The 24,252-nt window shown below is 44.6% G+C and overlaps 1 protein-coding gene across 19 annotated transcripts in view; it reads right to left on the bottom strand.

The window, feature by feature from the left end:
• Sirt2 (Sirtuin 2) overlaps window positions 1-24,252 on the bottom strand; it is a 438,023-nt gene that overhangs the window by 136,113 nt on the left and 277,658 nt on the right. For all 19 annotated transcript variants that reach the window (XR_012884102.1, XR_012884103.1, XM_075865870.1 and 16 more), the window contains one exon: window positions 3,206-3,325. Coding sequence is in view for 17 of the 19 variants with exons in the window: in XM_075865870.1 (XP_075721985.1) it covers window positions 3,206-3,325 (120 nt within the window). In the remaining 2 variants the exon portion in view is untranslated. The remainder of the gene's footprint in view (window positions 1-3,205; window positions 3,326-24,252) is intronic.

Genomic DNA, 24,252 nt, shown 5'->3' with positions numbered 1-24,252 from the left:
GAAAAGTTGTCCTAGTCCCGGAGTTGTCATCCAACGTTCAAGCTGGGCGGGACTTTGAAATGGACGAAAAAGATGTGTGTCGCTGGAGGGGCTACTGTTGCAGCATGGAACAACATCCTAGAAACTTTAATTGTGTGCTCTTTCAAGAAAAGCGGCATAGCCAATGCACTTGATGGCAGCAAGGATTGCACACTGTTTGAAGACAGTGACAAAAAAGTCAGCGATGAGGGAAGCAGCGACGATGAGTCGGAATGAGCGCAGCATCCGCAGGCATAAAATCTTTTATGATGAAAATAACTAGAAGCAGCACGTTAAACGACTACAATACACACAAAACAGAACCAGCGGCTGTATGTTTCTCGAGTTATTTGCATCATGAACCAACTGCTTTGTTTCATCTTTATGGGTAATAAATGTTTTCTCTTTGTGACTGCTGTCTTTGCTGTTTAGATTGACCTACATTCTAGGTAAATTTTTTTTTATGAGCTTTGGAGTCTCGAGGGGGTCGGCTTAGAATCGGAGTCAACCTAGACTTGAGTAAATATGGTATCATGCATACTATGAATGCAAGAAGCCCTAATCTAATCCAAGTCAAGCCAAAAAGCCAAGTAAGCGTTGCGGTTGTGGGTTGCAGCATGTTAATGCTAGTAGTGCTAGTCCGTGCAGCATACGTTGTGTTTGTTGTTATGCATGCAATGGGTCAATACGGAAGCTATACACGGCTGCTTTCAAGTTGAAAGTGACTGATGATGCACAAAACAATGGCAACAGAGGCGCCGGCAGGCACTTCAACGTCGAAAAGTTCTGTGTTTGCTACTGGCGATAGCAGCACCAGAAGCTGAAAGCCACCAACACGATGTGTCGCGTCTTTCGTGCGCCTAAGACAGGCTTACAGGTTGAAGCCGCACTTCTTGATTACGTCAAGAGTCCATGCGATGACCTTTGAGACACTGGCTTTAATGTTTTCAAATAAACCTTGCTTTGTGTTGAACCTGTGGTTTCATTGTTCAGGTAAGTCTAGATCAATACTTCTCAAAGCTGGTAGTTAGTTGCTGGCCTGGGAATCCAGATTTGAAGCCATTGCATCTTCTTAATCGACCTACATGTTTTTGCAGAAAATTTTCCCCACATAATTCTCGTACCCCCTTTGATTTTTCACCAGTTCTCTCAGAAAAAAAGTGCGATAATTATGCGAGTAAATACGGTATACCAGTTCTATTGTCTCAAAGATTAACTTGTCTGCAGCATCGAATTCCTGATATAGACTATTTTTTGCACTTTAGCATGCTGGTAATTTTTTAAAAGTCCTTCGACAGCAAAGAAATATAAAATACTCATGACCTAACCCCGCAACCATAACTTTACTCAGTACAGCTAAACCTGCTTATAATGAACCTCCATACAACGAATTCCTCGATATAATGAAGTTTTTCTATTCCCCGCCGTCGCTCCATAGAAGCACATGTATTTGCGACCTCTATGTAACAAAGTAACTGCGGGAGACAACTGTGATATAACGAATTTTCCCCACTGAAAATCTAAGTATTTTGCTCCGCATTTTGGCATTTTGGTACGAGCCTGTCAGTGTCTGCACCACCACTGCCGAAGCGGCGGCAGGGGGCACGCGGGCTGCGTCCGTGTGAGGCAGGCAGGAAGGCCTACGCTCCACGAGCTGGTATTGCCCCCGTTTTTTCCGCCGCGGTCACGTGTGGGTGTGCTCCCTCCTCCCAACTCCAAACCGGAAAAAAAAAAAGAAACTACTTTTGCGCGCTGGCAGTGCTACGCTTTTAGTTAGCATTACATATGTGGGGACGCGCTGCATATGGAGGGTGCTTTATCGAATAGTTTTCCACAGTATCCATGTTGTGTCTGTGTTTTTTTCATCGTGATGTATATGGATGTATATGGATAGTCTAGGCTTTTGCTGCAACCGCCTTCATTCACCGTATATGTATACGTACCTATACATACGAAAACGCAGCAAAGACGAAAAAATAAGCCGCCCGCGCTCGTCACTCAGCTCGTCACGATGCGCCGACGAGCGCTTATCCCCCACACGTACTTTGGCCCGCGAATGAAGAGGGGGGGGGCTATAGATGCTTGTGCGCGTGCTTATCTTTCGGTGAGGAGAATCGCGTGCCTTCAACTTTGACTGGAACAATTGCATTTGCCGGGCGCATGAAAATCACTTTGCTTTTTTCACACAATCCATTCGCGCTGAAACTGTGCTGATACTCGCCGAGATAGAAAGCGAGCCAGCTATTGCAACCGCCCTTAGAATCCATGTTCCTTATTGCTACTCGAGTGATTTCCCCTCCCCCCTATGTTGTTTCATTTCTGTTTGAACTTTCAACGGCAGTTCTAACACGCGGGAGATCTTAGTTGATCTCTGCTTTAGCAGCGTTCGCGTGCTTTAACCCGCTCGTGAAAGTTACGATGCACAGGGGCATGTTATCAATTTGGACATGTTACGGAACATGGCGGTGACAGCAAAGCTTGCCGAGAATGTCTATATAACTGCTATTGCAAAAATAACGCAGTTTTTTACTGTAACATAAGTGTTTTGGATTAGCTCTGCTTTCAGTTTTCCTTTTCTTTATTTGCACGTTTATTTTCAAAATTTTTGTACCGGACCTGCATATAACGGAATCCTCTTTATAACAAATTTTTCTGGGAACTTATAAATTTCGTTATACCCAGGTTAAACTATATAGGGTTTCAAGTCCCCACCAGCACTTTTCATTTATCTGTGTGGAAAGAAGCACCATGAAATTCAAGAAATTCAGTTTTTTTTTTGTGCACAGCAAAGCCATAATTACTTCTCATGACAAACTTGGCCTAGCGCAGTGAGCGCTGCACACATTGCATTACGAAGAGCAGCACTATATATGTTAAACGTGAACCAGAGAAGTAGTGTTTGCTAACCATTAGTGTCACCTAGCCATTTTATCCACCAGAGCATACAGCTAGATTTTGTTTGTTTACTTCAAATACACAATGTTTAAGCTCGCACTTTTTCCTACAAAACACAGAAGCCTAATTGTGATAGCACCTTCAAGGGTTTACAAATGTGATGTGATTTATGTGAATTACTTGTAACAGTGTCACGAGCATTCTGAAAACTAAATTACTTTGGTTTTGGATATTTGGCATAAATGTGCACAAGTGAAACCATGGTTGTTTGAAAACTGCCGTGGGTACTTGCCTGAAGTTTGCCTCTGAGTCAAAGTCAAGGCCACACCCAAGTCCCAGGATCTTGCTGACCAGGTTGTCCTGTCCACATTTCTCCAAGTTAATCAGGAGACGGGGAATAGAGTTGTGCACCCTGCACAATAAATACACTAGCATTGCTTCACATAGTTTTTCGGTTGCTTAAGACATTCGAATGTCTACTACAAGCAATGTCACGATTGTATTACAAGAGAAACTGCAAAGAACATGAGTCATCAAACAAGTACATGTGTGCATCTCTACACTCCAGCTCGACTGAAAGTCAAGTAGAAGGCTATAGTAATATCACGGCCGCTGGATAAAAAAGAAGGTGCGGCTTGTTACGACCGGGGTTTGCAGGCACCGGAGGTTCGGGATGAAGTTGTCGAGGCAGGAGGAAGAGAGACTTGATGAGGGTTTATTTACATTATATACAAGGCGAGCTCTCGTACATGACGAGCTCTTTCTTACATGGCGAGGTTTCGAATCTGGCGTTCCTCTACAGATCCCTAGATCAGGGAACAAGTTTAGATGGTACTGTCCAATCACAGATCACACACAACTGGTGAGGGGGACAAGCGTGCACGGCCCACGTGATCTCTTTCAAGAAAGATGCTGTACTCGTTGTCATCTCCCGAACCACTTACGGCGTCGTGGCGACACGACGTCTCACCCTCCGACTAGGAGGGACAATGCCTGGCGGTCATAAGCAGCCGGCCGGTCTGCTACTTCTTTGAAGATCCAAAGAGTGCCGCTCCCTCGTCAGCTCAGGCGCCAGTCACAACAGGCTTGATGCGTGCTGCCGAAACAGCATCTCGGGCCTAGCTCACCTCGTGCCTGCTCTGGCACCAAAGCTCATCCCTGGACAAGCGCTTCCACATGCAATGGTTTCGGCGACAGTGACTCTAGTCGGGCCATGAATAATGCGTTTGGTAGTTGCCCATCATAGGTTCTATACCGAAGTAGTTATTAGAAGTATCTTTTGCACCACACGTGTGAACAGTCTGCCCTAGGAGTGAGAATCTTTCATAGAGTGGGCCTCAATACTGTCCATGAATGCTGCCCGATTGATTCAACTGAAATGAAAAGTGTCGCTGATCCTGATGATGGGGAGGCATTCGCCAGGTAGATTTCAAGGGCTGATTAATCAGCCCACTGAAACGCACAATGAAAGCATGCCCAATTTAAATGTAGGTCTTTTTAAGGCACGAACAATGCCGGTTGTGGTCCAAAGATTGAGTTAAAACCAAGAGTTTAAAACACAAACAAAATGTATTCTCAGTTAAGGCAGCACAAGCATCACATAAATTTGCACACTCAGCAGGTATAAATTACAACCCACAAAACCATTTGGAGGGTATTTAAAGCAACGGGAACAAACTTACTGCACTGCCACGGCCACTGGATGGAAAAGTGCACAGGTATGACCTGCCGCGTTCTCAGAAACCAGCGTGACAGGTCTAGTTAATCAGACCACTGCTGCGATGCCAATAGGGTGAGGGGGCAACTGGTTTCCCGAGTGCCCACAGAATCACATGCCCGCACTTGCGGTAGTTACGATTGAGTGCATGCATCTTTGTGTGACCGGTGAAATCTTTTAATATTTGTCTAGCATGTGCCCATTGGGTAATTGCTGATCTTGCTTTTACATACCTGCAGCCATTGCATATTTTCGGTAATGTCTTGCCTGAGATGCAACTTTGCACACCGATCAGTTTTCTTGGAAGTACAGTTTTCACGGAAGTTAGAATTCTGAGCACATTTTACTGGGATCCTACAAGATCATAGCTAACCAATTTGAAAGAGCTACACCTTTTCTAATGCATCAAAATTCATTATAGTAATGGTTGATTGATTAATATGTGGGGTTCAATATCCCAAAACCACCATTTGATTATGCGAGACGCCATAGTGAAGGGCTCCAGAAGTTTCAACCACCTGGGGTTCTTTAACATGCACCCAAATCTGAGCACATGAGCTTACAACATTTCCACCTCAATCGGAAATGCAGCCACCGCAGCCCGGATTCGATCCCGTGACCTGCGGGTCAGCAGCAGAATGCCTTAGCCACTAGAACACCGCAGCGGGGCATTATAAACTCTGTGAGTATGTCACTTCAGAAAATTTTGCTTCAGGTTTAATCATTTCGTTAAGAATAAGTAACCTCAGCAATTGTAGTTGCCACTGTTCATTTAACTCAAAATACGATGGACTTTTACTTTCTCCAAACTTGTCTATAGTATTCATACAATACAGTATCAGATGCAACAGCCACAAAATAATACTTAGCATGTCTGTAATCTCATAAAAGCGGACTCAAGCATCTTTGAAATTTTAGTGACTGTAACTTCAATTGAGCGAGCTGTTATGAAGTAGATATTATGAAAACTTTGAAAAGAAAAGAGCAATGAAAGGCTAAAAAATGCAAACACAATTGCTTGCATTCCTGAGCTTTTGAACGTTTTTATCTCTTCCCGTCAAGATATTCTTATGATAATGCAACTAATTCAACGTAACATTCAACACTGAACACATCATTGGAAGAAAATGTGTGAAAGCTTTTTTTTTTTCAATTTAGGGCTGATCCTGGCTTTTTAAAATTTTTATTACTTTTGTACACGTTTGCAGAATAAAACGACTTGACAATTGCTTCACAACCTTGTCGGCGATAATTTCCAAGGAGAATATCCAAGTGAGTGCATATTAGTTGGCGACACTCACACAGAAGGTGCTCTGTTCCCCACCCGACAAGTATATGTTACGATGACACGACCACAGCCACTGGCTGCAAACGTTGTTGCGTCCAGGTGTCATGACACCACCTTCCCGTTTTCTCTTATCTCTAATACTTCTTTTCTAGTTCCCTGCTTATCTCTAGTTTTCTTCTAATGCCTTTGGCACCTTTGTCATTATTTCTGGTTATTTTCGAACACTCTCGTGTTGCGTTGTCGTGCATTCTACCGCGATGCCATGGGGAACTTATGTTCGTTTTCGTAAAAAAGCTTGTGCATCCCTTTTATTGAAAAAGATCGGCTGTCCCCGGTTATTTGCGGAACGGCACGCAGACTCAAACTTACCTCAGCATAACATGCGGAGGCAACAAGGTGCCGAAAAGTAGGTGATCATCATCATCATCATTAATTAACCCTCAAGGACCCTGAACAGGGCATTACATAAAGGGGGGGGGGGTTACAGAGTTTGTGGGACGTATGATTGGACAAACTCTACATACAACTCCCTTCAGAAATGCAGAAAATACAGAGCACATCAGTACTAATGATCGCTGGAAAAAAGTTGTTGACACAAGATTGTGAGCGAGTGAAAATTTAAAGCATAGGGCAATTACAAAGAAAGCTCTTACAAGATAGGGCAATTACATAGAGGAATTAAAAACAATTGAAACAGATGATTATAAACAATTGTAGAAGTTACAAAAATGCATAAAAATGCATGCAATTATAAAAGTGCACAGCTGAAGTTATCTAAGAAAAAAGCGTGCCTATAAAATGCTTAAAGGAGCACTGACATCAAATTTACTGATGTCAAAATTTTTGCGTGAACGAGTAACTATTGACCCCCTAGTAGCGATTTCCGACCTAAAACGCATCTGAGTGATGAATGAGTATCTGTAATATTGATTAATATATTCGCTATCGAACGCGGTTCGAAATGAGTGGAAAGCTCGCCATATTGTAGTGCTGGCAGCGCTGCCTCGCGGCCACGTCGAAACCGCTGCACAACTGATGCTGCTTTCACAAAAAAAAGTGATATCATGCTGGCGTTTCATCTGCTAGGAGCGCACGTACGGTTAGTCCATCTGTGTTTCTGAAGGCGTAGACATGCCTCTGTCGCCAACATCGTTGTTTGCGCCATCATCATGGTCAACATCGGCAAGTGATGACGCCGCGATTCACAACGATCCTTGCTTGGCAAGCTCCGCGTTAAATGCAATGTATTTATCAGTCCTGGCCGTACTGTCGGAGCTCAGGAACACCAACTACGCACCTCATGTTAAGGACGTTAGGCGAGTGGATCGCCGTTTTTAGCTGCAGCAGGGCACATGGTAGGAATAGCTCCGGCTTCAAGAGGAAGCCTCGTACAACCAGTGATACCCAACTGGTTCGCCAACACAGGATTTACCCTGTAGCAGCTCGCCGCAAAGTGAAGGAAGCAAATTCGGCTGTTCTTTACAGCTGTCCAGTTTCTCTGTTCAACGGCGTGCACGAAGTGAACCCACTGGCTGCGTTGAGGTTCGTGGCTTAGAAAGGCATAAAACGCCATGCACTTTCCACTTTTTCTGCGCCTTGACGTGGAGGTTCTCACTACGCAGCGGTTCCCCGACATTCTGGCACGTATTGTTGCTATGAATGATTGTACTCACACGCAGTGGAGCACAACACAAATCAGTAGATGCGACACGATGGATCGCACGCACGCTTCAACACAGCAAGGAGGGCCACTAGTGAAAGCATGGCTGGGAATCAGCTCTAAATACACTCACAAATCGTCGACGTCATCCTTACTAGCGTATCGTCACTCAGGATGATATTTGTGCAATGTACCACACCGAACACGTAGCACTAGAGTCGATGTCGCAGTCTATTTTTCGTTTTTCTCCTTAGCTTTTCTACGCTGTGTGACCAAGGTTTGATGTCGAAATAAAATAACTTCGACACGATGGACGTTATTCAAATTTGTCCAAGAAGACCTATGCATACCAAGTGATCGAATGATGGGCACATCTCAAGCTTAAAATTTGATGTCAGTTCTCCTTTAAATTTTTTGGAGTTCATATTAAGGGCAATGGCGTCAGTAGGCAATTCCAGTCTGCGTGTTTTCGATGGCTGCCAGCAGCAGTAATTTATTGAATGAAAGGGTCGAATCGTGAAGGCGTTGAATGCTGTTGGAGTTGAACAGGCTGTGAGAAGTTGAAGCGGGTGGAAATAACAGTGTTCCGTGTAAGTAGGAGAAGTAGTGGTATAATTTGTGGAATAGAAAGTGGGGAAATTCTACCTCTTGTTACTAAAGGGGGAGTTCAAGAGAAGATTTTATGAGCATTATGCTAGCGTGTGAATTATAATTCGATGAAATAAAACGGGCAGCATGACTTTTGACGGTCTCAAGAGAGGCGATCAAGTATTCTTTGTAGGGGCTCCAAATGATAGAAGCATATTCTACTTTACTTCTAACAAAGGTTTCATAAGCCTATTTCCTAATTTCTAGGCGCAGGGCTCTTTTCAAGTAACCTAAAATCCTGGACATATCGGTTACAATATTTGTGATATGCTCGGTCCATGACAGTTTATAATGAGGACGCCAAGATATTGGTAAGAGGTTGAATTAGATAAAATTGAAGAATTAGTGTGTATTAATGTATCAGGTTACCCTTTTGCATGAAACAACCATGCATTTGCACCTTGAGGCATTAGTTTCCATGAGCCAACGTCAGCGCCATCATTCTATTAGGTTTAGATCGTGTTGTAATAAAGACTGGTCATTACTGTTCAAGATTCGATGGCAGACAACGCAATCATCTGCAAAGAGGCGAATAGATGACATTATACCGGATGGCAAGTCGTTGATAAAAATAAGAAAGAGAAGCGGGCCTAAGACTGATCCCTGAGAAACGCCGGAAATAACTTGAACGGATGTTGAAAGCTTGCCGCCGATGGCTGTGAATTGAAAACGTGCTGTTCGAAAACTTTTTATCCATGATAAAGTAAAGGAATCAAGATTTAGACACTCGAGTTTGGCCATAAGATACTGATGAGCCAGGAGATCAATGGCTTTGAAAGATCAATGTAAATGACATCGGTCTGAAAAAAGAAACCCAAGTTCAAGTGAATGTCTGTGTTAAATTCAAACAGTTATGTTTCACAAGATAGCCCAGGACAAAAGCCATGTTATACTTGTGAAAAAAGAAAGAACTGTTATCGAGGTGACTGGCAAAGTGAGAATAGATTATGTGCTCCATAAGTTTGCATGAAACGCAGGTCTGTGATATAGGCCAGTAATTTGGCGAGTCAAAGCGATTACCTTTTTTGAAAAGTGAAGTTACCATTGCAGTTTTCCAATCCTCAGGAATATTACCTTCCGAAAGGGGCTGCGCAAATATTATCTGCAAGATTTGACTCGACACGTCTCTGGTACTTTCAAAAAATTTCGCAGAAGAATTGTCAGGACCCGGAGCACTCGACGGCGCGTCTGCTCGACAAGAGTTTATATTTGAAACAGCCCCGCCACGGTGGTCTAGTGGCTAAGATACTCGGCTGCTGACCCGCAGGTTGCGGGATCGAATCCCGGCTGCGGTGGCTGCGGTGGCTGCATTTCTGATGGAGGTGGAAATGTTGTAGGCCCGTGTGGTCAGATTTGGGCGCACGTTAGAGAACCCCAGGTAGTCCAAATTTCCGGAGCCCTCCACTACGGTGTCGCTCATAATCATATGGCGGTTTTAGGATGTTAAACCCCACATATCAGTCAAATTTTTGAAACAAATATATACATGGCAGCCGACACACATGTTGAGAGCCTCTCACCGGTAAAAAGTGAAGAAAGTCATTTTATAAATGGCTGCGATACGAAAGAAAATGGCTTTAATGCTCTGCTATACTCGTCTCTGGTTACTTTTCACGTTATTTGTTATTGTTGTTTTCTTCTGCCTCTAGCTTGTACGCCCAACTTTTGGTTCCTGTGTCTATCGACAATAAAACCATCCATTCGTTCTTTTTATGTTAGCCTCACCACGAGCACTGGCGAATCCTGATATCACTTCTACGCGCTTGTCTTCTCTAAGTCTCTGTCATGGGGTTCTGTCATCTATTACTGTTTCTTTGTTCTACCATGTATTGTCATTATCAACGAATTGGCACCTGTGCTTGCTCGAACGAAGGCGGGTGTACTGGACTGCCCTATAGCAGCTTTGGTCTTGCGATGTGTAAGCATAAAAATGTGGTTGTCACTTGACCAGGGCGTAAATAAAAAAGAAACTGGGGAAGTGAATATCTCGCATAAATAATTATAGCTTGAGTTTATCCTTGCAAATTCATGATATTGTTGCCGGAGTTGAGGCCTATGATTGTCAATGTCATTGTTCGAGAAGATATAAGCTGTTCCATGTCTGTATGTATATATATATATATATATATATATATATATATATATATATATATATATATATATAATGAGATCTAACAGACAGTAATGCCAAGGAATGTACAGGGGAAGTTACTAGAACCAATGGAATGTAAAATAAGAAGAAAGAAAAGTGGATGAAAAAATAACCAGCCGTGAGCAGGAATCGAACCTACGACCTTCGAATAACGCGTTCGATGCTCTAACCACTGAGCTACCACAGCGGCCTTCCCTCCATCCACTTTTTTGGGTTTATATGTGAATTTAAAAGTAGGAGTGACAGTCAGCGCCATCTATAAGCCAAACGACGAGTGTGAAAACACTCTTATGCGCATGTTTGGCGTCACGTAGCACGTGAACTTATTATGAGCGGGCAGCTGATTAATTGTCCCTCTTATACAACCTAAACACACCAAGTCTGCCATTACGAGCGAAAAATCGAAATACGGTAATTTAGGAAAGGATGCATTGTATCTTTATAAATAGAACAATCACTTTGTCACAGATTCAGCACTATATAATTCTGCTGCACGCATTGTAGATTTTTCCTTAGCCTCAAAGCAAGAAGCTGGTTCTGGGGGAAAAAACGTCAGGTGCTCGTCACGCACACAAAAATTCAGTTGGTTTTTTAACTGGATAGCACCTAGGTACTTCACTAAATATAAGATATGTCATCACCGCGATAACATGAGAAAAAAAAAACTGATTAGAACAATTGAGTGGGTCACTGTTGTGATAAACACCAGCTGATCTGCTGCGGCTGCTGCCTCAAGGGAGCCGCCACCACTCGTTTCCCCGTCCTTACAGCCCCCGCCTCGTCGCGATGCAGCGGCGGCAAATGCAACTATGGCTGACACGCGCTCTCCCGTAGAAAGCCACTCGTTGCGGCCTTCTATGCTATGCTATACGATGAACCATTTATTTTTTTTCGTCTTCCTCCTTCTCTACCACTCCACCACACCGTTCTCGTGTCGTTCCTTACACGTTTTACCCCTACCCCGAGAAAGACATAGATGCAGGGTGAATGATATTGTTTAAGTCTCCGAACATGAACGATGTCAGTCTGGCGACTGAGTGGAGCCACGCAGCGGTCGATCTAGTAGTTAACTGCTGAGATCTTGCGTATGATCGTATAGGGTCCTTCCATGATAGCGCTGAGTTTGTCCCGGTTCAGGTGTCAGAGTGTTTCATATAGAACAAAGTCTCCCACTTGAAGCTCTGATGAAAGGAACTTCTTGTCATATATGATCTTGTTTTTCTCGTGATATGCCACAGAATGGGGTACTGCGTTTGTACGAGCTTCCTGAAGATTTTCGGCAACATTTGAGAGGAGATAGCGATACGATGATGTGCATACATAAGAGGGCAGGGTGGGTAGCCTATGACTTCGTGAGGTGTTCAATTGTACTCGTCGACAACCTCAGAGAAAAGACGTGGCCACGGTTTTCAGGGTTCGTCGTTGATCTTGCATAGGAGGCGAGTAACAATCGACAGATTAGTGCGCTCGTTTAGGCCATGACACTGCGGGCATTGTGAACTTGATTAAAGCTGATGAATATTGTTGTGCTTGAGGAACTGCTTAAATTTGCCGGCAGTGAATCCTGTGCCGCGGTCGGAAAAGAATTTTCGAGGCTTTCCAGCAGCAAAGACACTCTTTAGGGCAAAAGATGTAGGTGTCGCAAGTCTCATCCTTGCAAGCGAAAGCCCCCACATAACGGGTGGCATGATCGATGGCTTAGTGGATGAATCTTTTGGATGAGCCGCAGTTGCCGAAACCTCCAATACTGTCCATGGCCAGAAGATCAAATAGTTGTTCCACTGGTGGTAAAGACTCCAAAAAACCAAAGCGTTTGGTCTTAGGCTTCTTGCAGCGCTGGCGAGTATTACAGTGCCGTATGTACTCGCTCACGTCGGTGATGATGTCGGGCCAATAGTACTGTGGAGAGAGAAGCCGCAACGTCTTCTTTACATTAACATGACCGAAAGCGTAATGAGCTTTTTGGAGAAAAGAAAACCGGAGGGCAAAAGACACATAGACTTTTCGTATTCCTCTGCGTGTCACTATACTCAATCCATTCTCAATGGTATGCTTTCCGGGTGGTTTGTCGTTGTAATGCTCTCGCAGTTGCTCAGCAGATAGGAGTTGAACTATCGGGCTTCGAGATAGTGCATCAGCTTCAATGTTGCCCTTTTGGTGCTTGATGTTAACGTCGTACATGGAGAGTTTCAAGGACCACCGGAAAAGTCGGCCTCAGGGATTCTTGATGCTTTTAAGCCATTGCAACGCTGCGTGGTCCGTAATTGCATGAAAGGTTTCTCGTGTAGATAGCAGTGCCATTTATCAATGGTGTCGATAATTGCTAAACATTCGAGGTCTGTGATGATGTAAATATTTTCGTGTTTTAGTAACTTCCGTGAATAATATGTGTGACGTATAAGGGTTGCGATGGTTGGTAGAAGCCGAGAAGGAAGAAGTGAGATGGAATAAACATGGGGTATGAGCCAGGCCACGTCGTCCTTTCATCGTAGCTTCACACAATCGACTACGGAATCATCTCCAGGCTGCACACAGCGACCACCACCATGACAGAACCATCGACTGACCTTTCCATCTCCAAGTACACCGAAGCAGCGGACGATGGACCTGTACAGGACTGGTTCGACCTGTTCGAGCTCCACGCTACCGCTGCATCTTGGTCGGAACGGGAGATGGTTACGAACTTCAGCGACTACGTCACCGGTGAGGCATTAAAGTTTTACCTCACCCACATATTCGACAACGACGAGTCTTGGCAAAGGATAAAAGAAGAAATGATCATCTGGTTTCAAGACTATAATCAAGATTCGCTTACAACCAGCCATATCGATGCATTCAAATTCAGCAATAACATTCATATGCAGCCTTCACGCATTCGAGCCCAGAGCAGAAGTTTACAATTCCCGTCAGGCGAAGTCAGTCATCTGCCTATAGAAAGACATCCGAGCCGTTTTTCTGCAAGGCCCAACCTTCCACCTGGTTTCGCATCTGCACAAATATCACCAACGCTAACCTCTTCCCTGCAAAACACAAATCAAGACAATATTCAAGCACCCAATGTACTTGACTCTTCATCTTGCTTACGTAAGCCATCATTTGGATCTGTGCCAAGTAGCTCGACTGGTGCTCGTCACTCTCATCGCACCCCTCAAGATATCACCACATATGCAACGGACCATGTGAAATACCGGCCAAATAACTTTTCAAGCCACTGCCATTCCGAAAGTGGTTGTACTTCAGGAACGCTTGGCTCAATGCTCCCGCAAAGAAACAAACATATGGAATCGGAAACACGTCAAGCCATGTTTGCGGTGATGTCATCTTCAGGAACCGGAACAACCGAAAGTCGAAGCAGTACGGAGTCACTATTCTATGCAAGTCTCGCCGATAAAAACGAAAATGTATCTACTGCTTTCTTTTACACAAATCATGCTTGCATCCCACTCGTAAATAATGCTGGTACTACCGACAGCGTCTCCTTATTCAACGACGATGACCACCCGCAATTTTCTCAACACCATCACCAAATCAAGAAAAGACGACGACGAATGAAAACTTCAACGGAAGCACGCTCCCAACTTGAACGACTTAAAAAATTAAGAACTTTGATCCAAGGGCCATTTCAAGAAAAAAGACGTTTCCGGATGAAGGAACCTCGTCACAGACGCTCTCTGCGCCAGCGGTTGCACAGACGACAACACCACGGAAAATGCCCATTAATACGCGGAGCAACTTCTTGCACGCCGCCAGCACACAGGCATTTAGCCGTCACCATCTCTCAAAAAGCACGCATACTAGATACAATGCATCTGTCGCAGCCGCGATTCAGAATCCAACGCATTAGACCTCCAACCTTCCAACGTTACAAGGACTCCCAACCTTGTTCGTTTTTCGCTACTATCCAGGCTTTATCATCATCATTTTCCACATCGAATGCATGGTTATCCTCTCCAGAACGCAACAGCCAACCTCGCCCACCTGAGGTCTCCTAGATCTCACTGGACTGCCTTCCCTGTGAATGTTTTTGTGCAAGTGCATGGAACTGCCGTGTTACAAAGAACTACTCTATTTTGTGATATTTTTCCTATTATGAGACACCACTTGTTCATGCTTCATAGTTTGTAGCTCACGCATTCTTTCGAGGGGAGGGGGAATCATGTGACATATAAAGGTAGCGATGGTTGGTAGAAGCCGAGAAGGAAGTGAGATGGAATAAACATGGGGTATGAGCCAGGCCACGTCGCCCTTTCATCGTAGCGTCACATATGCAATTGAATGTTCTTTGCCTTCATCATCAGCCTGGTTAAAGACGGCGCCGGTACTTCTGTTAGATGCATTGCAGTATAGCACACAAGGCTTAGAGGCATCGTAGATGTTAAGGACGGGCTCTTCTGTCACGCATTTCTTGAGCTGAGTGAAAGACAGCTCACACTCTGAATCCCAGTTCCAGGTGGTATCTTTGCTGAGTAGGCACGTCAGTGGGTCAGCAATTTGACTAAAGTGGTCAATGTATCGATTGACAATGCCAAGAAAGATTGAAATTGAAATTGAAAGATTGACAATGCCAAGACAACGCTGCAACTTTTCAGGGTGTGATGATGTCAGAAACCGTAGGATTGTGTCCACGTTGCTTTGTTTCGGAGTGACAGTGTCATGCAAAACCTTGTGTTCCAAGTACTCAATGGAGGTTCGAGTGAATTGACATTTCTTTAATTTCAGCTTCACGTCTTCACTTTTGAAAGCTTTTAAGATGCCCTCTAGATTCCTCAGATGGTCTGGAAAAGTGTCAGAGTAGACAATAATGTCATCGAAGTAATTCATGACGTTCTGCAAACGAAGTTGTGCCAATATGAACTTGACAGCCCGTTCGAAGGTGGCCGGAGCATTTCGAAGACCAAAAGGCATGACGAGCCACTCGTAGTGACCGGTACGCAAGACGAACGCCATTTTCAGAATGTCATCAGGATGAATCTTCACGTGCCAGTAACCTGACGTTATGTCTAGCATCAAGAAGTACGTAGATTTCCCCATAGAATCGAGAAAGTCGTCGATGTGAGGGATGGGCTGATAATCAGGCACCGTCAATTTGTTTAGCTTGCGGTACGCTTTTTCATCCAGCAGCTGTGGCACTACGAATGCAATCTCATGCATTAAATACTGTACAAAACTTTGAAGCATGGCGGTTTGGGCTAGTTGGTAGGACATGACGATTGTTATAGCGGGAGCTCAGAACGACGTCTCCTTGTCCCTTTGTTATCATTCTTAGCTCGCGCTATAACAATTATCATGTAGAAGAACACTTAGTGGCCTTGAATATTCACCACACGTATGTAGTTAACACATCATTGAACATTCCTCTGATACTTCTCTTCCAGGAAACACTCAAGAAACTCCACCACTGATCGTCGTCCGGGCGACACTCTTGAAAATAGTACACACATGGTGTCATCACTTCATTTTTCAACATCGACTGACCGCACTACAGGATTCATTCGAACCGTTCGAAACAAAACTTCTTCCCCGAGTTCACCGCCCCGCCCTACCCTCTGTTACCTCTCATTTGCATCCTTCCCAGTTTTACAAACGTAAGAACAATAATAATAATTGTTGTGATTTAATGTCCCAAAACAACCACATGATTATGAGATAGACCGCAGTGGAAGACTCCAGAAGTTTCAGCCACCTGGGGCTTTTTAGGTGAACCTAAATCTAACCACATGGGCCTCAAGCATTTTGGCCTCCATCGAAAATGCGATCGTCGCACCCGGGATTCGATCCTGTGACCTGTGGGCCAGCAACCGAGCGCCTTAGCCACTAGACCACCATGGGGGGGGGGGGGGGGGGGGTGGCTGTTCAGGATTGTTCCATGTGATTGTTCAGTGCAAAGCGCATACCACAGTGACAGCTAGGAGAAAGGGATTCCTCTTGCTGATTTGTCTGTGGAGAAGGTCTGTCTCAAAAGGGGCTTCACTACGATGTCTTGAATTCTCCCGGTCTGCGCGAGGGTTAGACTGTAGGGATAGTGCCTTCTGTGTAAAGAGTAAGGGCGCACCATGAGAACCTTTTGATAGTTGTTTTATTTTTTCATTGTGTGCGATTGTTGAGAGAGCGGTAGGCAATCGGTGTGGCGGTGATTTGATGCGGTCGTCTGAAGGCGGTGGCACACATCTGATGTGGCGCTCGTTTGTGACAAAAAGCCGCCAGGCCTGCGCGGAACGTGCAGCACTGTTATAGCGAAAGCTAGAAGAGCGGTCTTAAAGAGGTTTTATTTAACACTCCTTGGGCAGCTACTACAGGCACACTTTCAGGGTACCCACTACACCATTAATCATTGTGTAATAGGCAGGAATTCACTAAGCCATTCTTTATCATTCTTTAGAAAAACGTGGTATCCTTTGAACACTTGCAACAAATTTCATGCGAATTTTGTGTTTCATGCAGTGGCTGACGACGATGAAGAATTACGGCTGAAGTGGTATATGCATCACAGTTAACAGATGATCAAGAAAAAGCTTTAGTATTGGGTTGGAGCATTAGACGACCCATTCATAATGCAGTTCGCATTAATCCTTTGCTGGTTGTACAAAGGAAAAATGTGGAACAATGTAGAACAGTGCAAGCAACCCAAATAATTCGGAAAATTTGTTAGGTCTAACGGTAAAGATAATACTTCTATTCCTCCCTTAAAGAACTCCGAAACCATAGTTGACGGTGATAAATATAAAGTGACACTATTTAGTAATTTTTTTCTCATCAGTGTTCCGGCCAAAACTTCTCGAATCGTTAACGTGACCTGTCAGACTGACATTACCTAACCCAATCCCTGAAAGTTGTATTTGGTGTAAATGGTTTGCGTAAGTTATTACACAAAATGAAGCCGTCCACTGCATGCGGTCCGGATAATGTTCCGGCATCTCTTGTTAAAAGTTGTTCTGGGATATTGTGTTTCTACTTTTCTCGTTTATTTCAAAAATGTTTATCTGGGGTGATTGGAAGCTGGCACATGTACCGATTCATAAAGGTGGATCGATAAATACCATTGACAACTACAGGCCAGTGTCCTTGACAAGTATAACATGTAAACTAATGGAGCACGAAATTTATACTTAGATCATGTCACATTTAGTGAAAAACAACCTTTTAACCTCTAGTCAGCATGTTTTTGGACAAGATTTTTTATGCTCGACCCAACTAGTTGAATTTTTTCACGATTTGGCTTCAGCGATAGATAATGCACAAATAATAGACTGCATATTCCGTGATTTTAGAAAAGCATTTGATGTAGTTGTGCATGATCTTCTCATCTCAAAACTACGATCATACAAGTTAGATGATAGTGTTGTCGCATAGGTTGTGGAGTATCTTCGTGCAAGGCGGCAGTCTGTCGTGCTCAATGATTTCTTTTCTGTATATGCTACAGTAACTTCGGGTGTTTCACAGGGACCCGTTCTGGGTCCCCTTTTATTTCTGCCTTTTATTAAAAATATTGTAAATGACGTCAAATCATCATTTAGCATGTTTGCAGATGACTGCGTGATTTACAGAGTTAGACATAAAGAGAGTGATATTACTTTACTGCAGGCTGATTTATACACCATAGGATCATAGTGTGATAAATTGGAAATGTCCTTAAATCTTCAAAGGTGTGTTCACGTCACCTTTTCAAGAAAATGCATATTTCATTCAAGCACATATATGCTGAATGATGTGACCTTAAAGAAAGCCAAAGAATATAAATATCTAGGTATTTTTATAACATCTGATTTAAGATGGAATAGACACATTCTGCACATTACGAATAAAGCAATAAGTTCACTGGGTTTTCTTTGCCATTATTTAGGTCAGTTACCACAGCAATTAAAAGAGCAACTGTATTTCACGTACGTTTGCAGCATTCTTGATTATGGTTGTGTTTGTTGGGATCCGCGCACAGTTGATCTCACGGAGCAGCTTGGAAGGGTGCAAAATAAGGCGGTTTGGTTTGTACTCAATAGTTACAGAACAATAAGCGTGACGGAAAGCAAACGTAAGTTATCATGGCAGGTTTCACAAGATTGGAGGAAAAACCTTTGACTGAAATTTTTTCATGCTGTATACCATTCTAAAACTGTCATTGAGCGAGAAAATACCGTGTAGTGCGGAACATAAGGGGAAATTTTTTTCAAATTATGTCACTGAAAAAAACCCCCCTCCTCCCCCCCCCCCCCACCCGACTTATATGCCGGCCCTTGACATAGACCAAGTGATCATCTGGCAACAGGGAGTGCCGCTTGCTTCTAGGGTATCAGCATCGACATCGCCTCCATCAGCAGACACCCGATGTGCAGTGGCTAGAACAGAAAAGTGTGACAAAGGTGCCGGCTAGCGCGTAACGTCTTGGGAGGAAACCACCAGGTGGCGCTACCACACGTTTGCAGGTCACCTAAGCCGGCGATACGCTGCACAGAGACGCGGATCAACCACGCGCGCAGGCAATGTGAAACATTTAAAATATATTTTGTTGCTCGTGCATGGTTTCAAATGACGGCCGAGAAAATATGTTGATTACCATCTGGAATTGCAAGATGTCTACGGGTGCACGACTGAATTGAAATATCGACAGGGTGCCGAAAGTGAGCGCGTGACGGCACTGAAAATTTTAACGATGTGAATTAAGTGGTACAAGATGAACTACGTTTTCCGCCATTGCTTGCAACACCTTCCACGGCAAACCATATTATTCTCAAGCACTAATCTGTAAATGGAGCCCCATCATTCATAACGTCAAATTGAGAGACAAGAATCACGAGCGGTATCTGAATAAAAATATTTTATTTTTTGCTGGTCATACAACGCATTTTTGAGTAGTAACTCACTGACTGTTTACAACAATGCATTCTTAATGATTGGTCATGCTTCTTTTTTTATCACCCCCAAAAAAGTTTTATAGTTCAAGTGCCCACAGAACATTGTCTTGCTTGGGCTAAGATCCTAGGTGACGTGCCTGGGCTTCAGGTACTTCCTCTTTTAGCGGAAAGATGCTCGCTTCTTGTTTGTGTAAAGACGCAAATAGGTGAGCAGAAAAGACTTGTTCACTTGATTGGTGAGGCTCGGAAATATTGTAAGCTGCCCAGTGTGATATATATATTTTTTTCAATCAGGAAACAAGTTCTTTTAAGCTGTTCTGTGAAGCTCGTTGTAGCTAAACCATTTTGAAAAATGAAGTTTAGGGGCGTCTACAAATGTGAAGAGCTTCTCTGAAAGGCCTACCCATAGGTGTCCGCACGACGGGGCAAAGGGGGCGGGCGTCCTCCCCCCAGTCACCTGGGATGGGGGCGCTAAATCTACTCCATATTTACTAGGCAGTGGGGCACTCTATTAATCATCTAAAAGAAGGGCGCTAAATCTGCCTCATACACTGAATTAATAGAGATAGGGCGCCCTGCAATAAACCTTCACCCCCCTCTTCCCTCCCCCCCCTGAACGGCAAGCACGCCTATGGGGGCAACCCTTTCAATGCGGGCAATTTCTCCGTTCACAGTAAGCTCGAAGTGCCGGGAGATGTAACTCTCGTCGAAGTGCAGCTCGCACACTGCCAAGTTTTCTTGAAGCAGCTGGTCAGCGCGCGGGATCGCTCTACACCACTGCGCAGAGCTTTGTCCTTTAGAACGCCACACAACCTGATTTGTAGCCTGTAGTACACCCCGGGACAAAGCAATAACTTCATTTTCACGCCATGAGAGTGCACACAGAAGCATTGGTGTGAGAGTGCCTCCACAATAAAAAAAACAAAGACGAACGCACCCGACGAAACTGTCGGAAACGTGCAAACAATGTATAACCGACTGCGAGCGCCCCCACGCGGCTCCTCCTCAAAGGCTTTAGTGCGCTCCGTAGGCACCCCTTGCCGGTCATCACACTTCTCTATTCTAGCCACTGTACCCGACGCACTCTCTGCTAATGCCATTTTTCTTTTCTTGTTCATTCAGTGTTCCTAGCAAGTGGCGACCTTGCTCTGCAGCCAGCTTTGAATACCGAGACGCGGCACCAGTTCACCGCCACGTTTAAAAAAGTTATTGACTTTGCAGAAGCGAAGGGCAACATGGCGGTGCAACAGCAGTTTAGAGTGTCCAAGAAAAGCGTCAGGTACTGGAGCAACCAATGATTCAAACGGTCCTTATGTAACACATGGAAGACGTTGTTTCACGGTCGCCAAGCTATGCAACATGGGAAAGACGTCGTTTCCCAGTCGCCGAGATGTGCGCCCAGAACTCGAGAACAAAGTGGTGGATTTCATCCACGAGTATCGTGCCGGGTCCCTGCCAGTGAATACAGAGCTCATTAGCACAAAAGCCACCGAGATCGCCCGTGCAGCCGGTCTGCGGAGAAAAGATTTCAAGGCGTCCATTCATTGGGTCGGCTGCTTCATGCAACGCAAAGAATTTGCCCTTTGACAGCGCACCTCAATCTGCTTTAGGCTGCCCAAAATGTACGAGGACAAGTTGATAGAGTTTTAAACTCTACGTGAATAGCCTTCGGCAGCAGCATGGCTATATGTTAGGCCACACCGGCAACGCCGACGAAGCGCCAGTCTGCTTAGACATGCTGTCGTCCACGACAGTCTGTGAACGTAGGGCAAAAAAGGTGAAGCTTTTGTCGACCAGAAGCTAGCATTTCCCACTTCACCATTATGTTTGCCTGCAGGGCTGACGGCAGTTAGTTCTCCCGTTCATCATCTCTAAGCGGAAGATGCTGCCGAAGGAGGCCTTCCCACGGAATGTCCTCGTCCGCGTGAACGAGAAGGGGTACATGGACGAGGCCCAAATGCGCGAATGGATACGCACAGCATGGAACCGGAGCCCTCCTGGAGCACCAGAACATGCATTTCGCAGGCGTTTCACGACATTGGTGAATGACAGACTTTGCGACGGTAAGACACACATTGTTGTCATTCCGGAAGGGGTGACGTCAACACTGTACCACTGGACGTCGTCCTTAACAAGCCTTTTAAAGACCGTGTGTGCTACAACGCACGACACTGGCTCAACAGAACATGGGTGGCACGTCATTTATTTCAGGTCAGCCAGAGCTTCAGCGAACCCGAGCTCCCACGCAGCGCGAGCGTCACGAGACTGGCGAGCCGCGCTTCTTGCTGGTGATGATGATGCCACAGCTTTTCCACTTCCTAAATGTTCAAACGATTAGGAGCGCGGGACTTTCGCGTTGAGTGCCGCAAAGGTTCAGTGGCCAGAATCGGTGAATCTCTTGTGCCTTTACCCGAAAGTTCTTGACGGGTCGATAGCGTATCGTTGTCGCACGATTTGTCCACTGAAACATCCGGCTGTTGCACTCGGTCAAATCGCCGTCGTTCCGTTCCCTCAGTCATGTCCAGTGTGACCATGCGCTTGCCCTGATGGTCCCGCATGATACCTGGCATCCACCTTTCCCGTGGCTGCAACTTTCGTGTCTAAACACGCTGTTCTACCCGCTCGCTGTTCTTGTTCGTTGCACGGCTTTGCTCTAAAAACATCTGCGGTCGGCATACTGCAGTTGAGTTAGTATTTGATGCCCAAGCAAAAGTTCCACTGGAGACTTGCCCTGTTTCACAGGCGTGCGGCGGTAACTGAACACAAATCTTGAAAGTCGAGCTTGTAGCGGAATTTCTTCGTTTTTCTTCAAGCCTTCGTTCAACGTTCTTACGGCTCGCTCCGCTAAACCATTTAAATGGGGATGATAATGGCGCTGTCGTCAAGTGTTTTACTTGGTTCTTCGCTAGGAAACTGCGGAATTGGAAACCCGTGAACTGAGGTCCATTCTCTGTCACAAAAGTACGTGGTAGACCGAACCTCGCAAACGCTGCCCTCAGGGCCTCCACTGTCACTTCTGCTGTTGCAGATTTCGTTAGAACTGCCTCCATCCCCTTCGTTTTGACATCTGCAACCACCAATACCATGTGCCCTTCAATGGGACCTGCATAGTCCGCGTGCTACCGGCTCCATTTCTCTCCAGTTATGGGCCATGGTACAGGTGTTTACGCTGGAGGCATCGTCGCAGCCTGTATACAAGCAGGACATCCATGCACCAATCACTCGATCTCACTGTCTACACCCGGAAACCAAAACAGGGATCTTGCAATGCTCTTCATGATTGCCATGCCTGGGTGTTTCACAAAGCAAGTCCAAGATGTGTTGATTTAGAGCCGCAGGAAGCACGATGCAGTGTCCCCAGGTGACCAAGTCTTGGTAGTAAGAGAGCTCACCTTCCACGCAGTTCGGTGGCAGTGCACGAACCGGACGCAACGTAACAAATCTTCTGCTTTTGCAGGTGAGAAACGGTGTTACTCACGTCTAAGTTTGCTCCTGTGCCTGTGCACTGCTGCCGAACACAGCGTTAAGTGTATTTGCTTTGAGTGAAGTGTTCTTGCTTTGTTATGGGAAAGGATTCCGCAAAAAGTGCGGGGAAAGACGCGGAAAAGGACGCAGCAGATGTTAAGGATTTAAAAGAGCTGTCGAAGGCATTTGAAAATTTCAAACGCGATTTCAGAAGTGAGATTCGGGAAATTAAAGAATGCATAGCCTTTTGCTCTGACACCTGCAGTGAGGTGAAAGATGTAGCCACTGATATTAAGAATATGAGAGCTGAAATGCAAGAGCTCATAAGACAAAACAGGGAATTGAAAGCGGAAAATAAGAGACTGTCACAAAAATGCGATGAGCTCGAACAATATCAGCGCCTAAACAATCTCGAGATAAAGGGTGCACCGGTCGGGAATGATCCAGTGGATGTTGTAAGAAAGATAAGTGAAGCTGTCGGCACGGCAGTTGATCTGTCTGATATTGACGCATGCCACTGGATTCCCACTCCTAAGCCTGGTGTGAAGAAAATAATTGTTCGTTTTGTAAAAAGAACAAAACGTGACGACATACTAGCGAAATGTAGAAAGAAGAGGCTCGATAGTTCTATGCTTGGGGACGACAAAAAAACGCCCATTTTTGTAAATGAGCATTTGACGCAGAAGGGCAAGGCATTGCTTGCAGCGGCAATACAAAAAAAGAAAGAAGCCGCATGGAAATTTGTCTGGACATCCGGTGGCAAAATCCTTGCACGCAAAGATGAAGGATCGCGAGCGATACACATTGCGGATGAGACAAGCCTGGCTAAAATTAGAAATTAGATGTGACATATGTCATAACAAATTGAAAAACATTCCACTATGACTGATCTTGTAAATAACCAAAAGTATTACAGTGTTGAAGACTTTAATAGGGCATTTCAATCCGGAAAAGGCTTGTTTAAAGCATTGCATATAAATTGTAGAAGCATAAAAAAAAAGGTCGACGACATTGCTAATTTTATATGGTCTATAGCTATCGGATTTGATGTGCTAGTTTTTTCCGAGACATGGATTACTTATAAAGAAGATGCGCCGTTCTTTCCAGGCTATAGTCATGAACTTCTCTGTCGTAACCAGCAAAAAGGTGGAGGTCTTGCTATTTATTTTAAGGATACGCTTTCGAGTGAACTGCTTGATAAGTATACTGTTATGAACGATGATGTTGAATGCATTACAATGTGTGTTGGCCCATTCATAGTAATTGGTGTATATAGGCCACCACATGGCCACAAAAAGAAATTTATTGAGTTTCTTAATGTTGTGTTATCCACAGTTCGCGGGAATACTCCTTGCATAGTTATGGGTGACATAAACATTGACCTCTGTTCCAATGATCCTTATGCCAAAGATTTTGAAACGCTCTTACTTACATATGGAAGTACAAATTTTATACGTTCACCTACTAGGATTACATCAACAAGTGCTACGCTCCTTGATATATGCGCCTCAAATTTAAGTTCACAGAATATAAAATCCGGGGTATTTGCGTATGACATAAGTG

Source organism: Rhipicephalus microplus, chromosome 6, assembly GCF_043290135.1.
Source record: "Rhipicephalus microplus isolate Deutch F79 chromosome 6, USDA_Rmic, whole genome shotgun sequence".
NCBI classification, from domain to species: domain Eukaryota; kingdom Metazoa; phylum Arthropoda; class Arachnida; order Ixodida; family Ixodidae; genus Rhipicephalus; species Rhipicephalus microplus.
The sequence above is the reverse complement of the archived record's forward strand: the minus strand, read 5'-3'. Positions and strand labels throughout refer to the sequence as shown.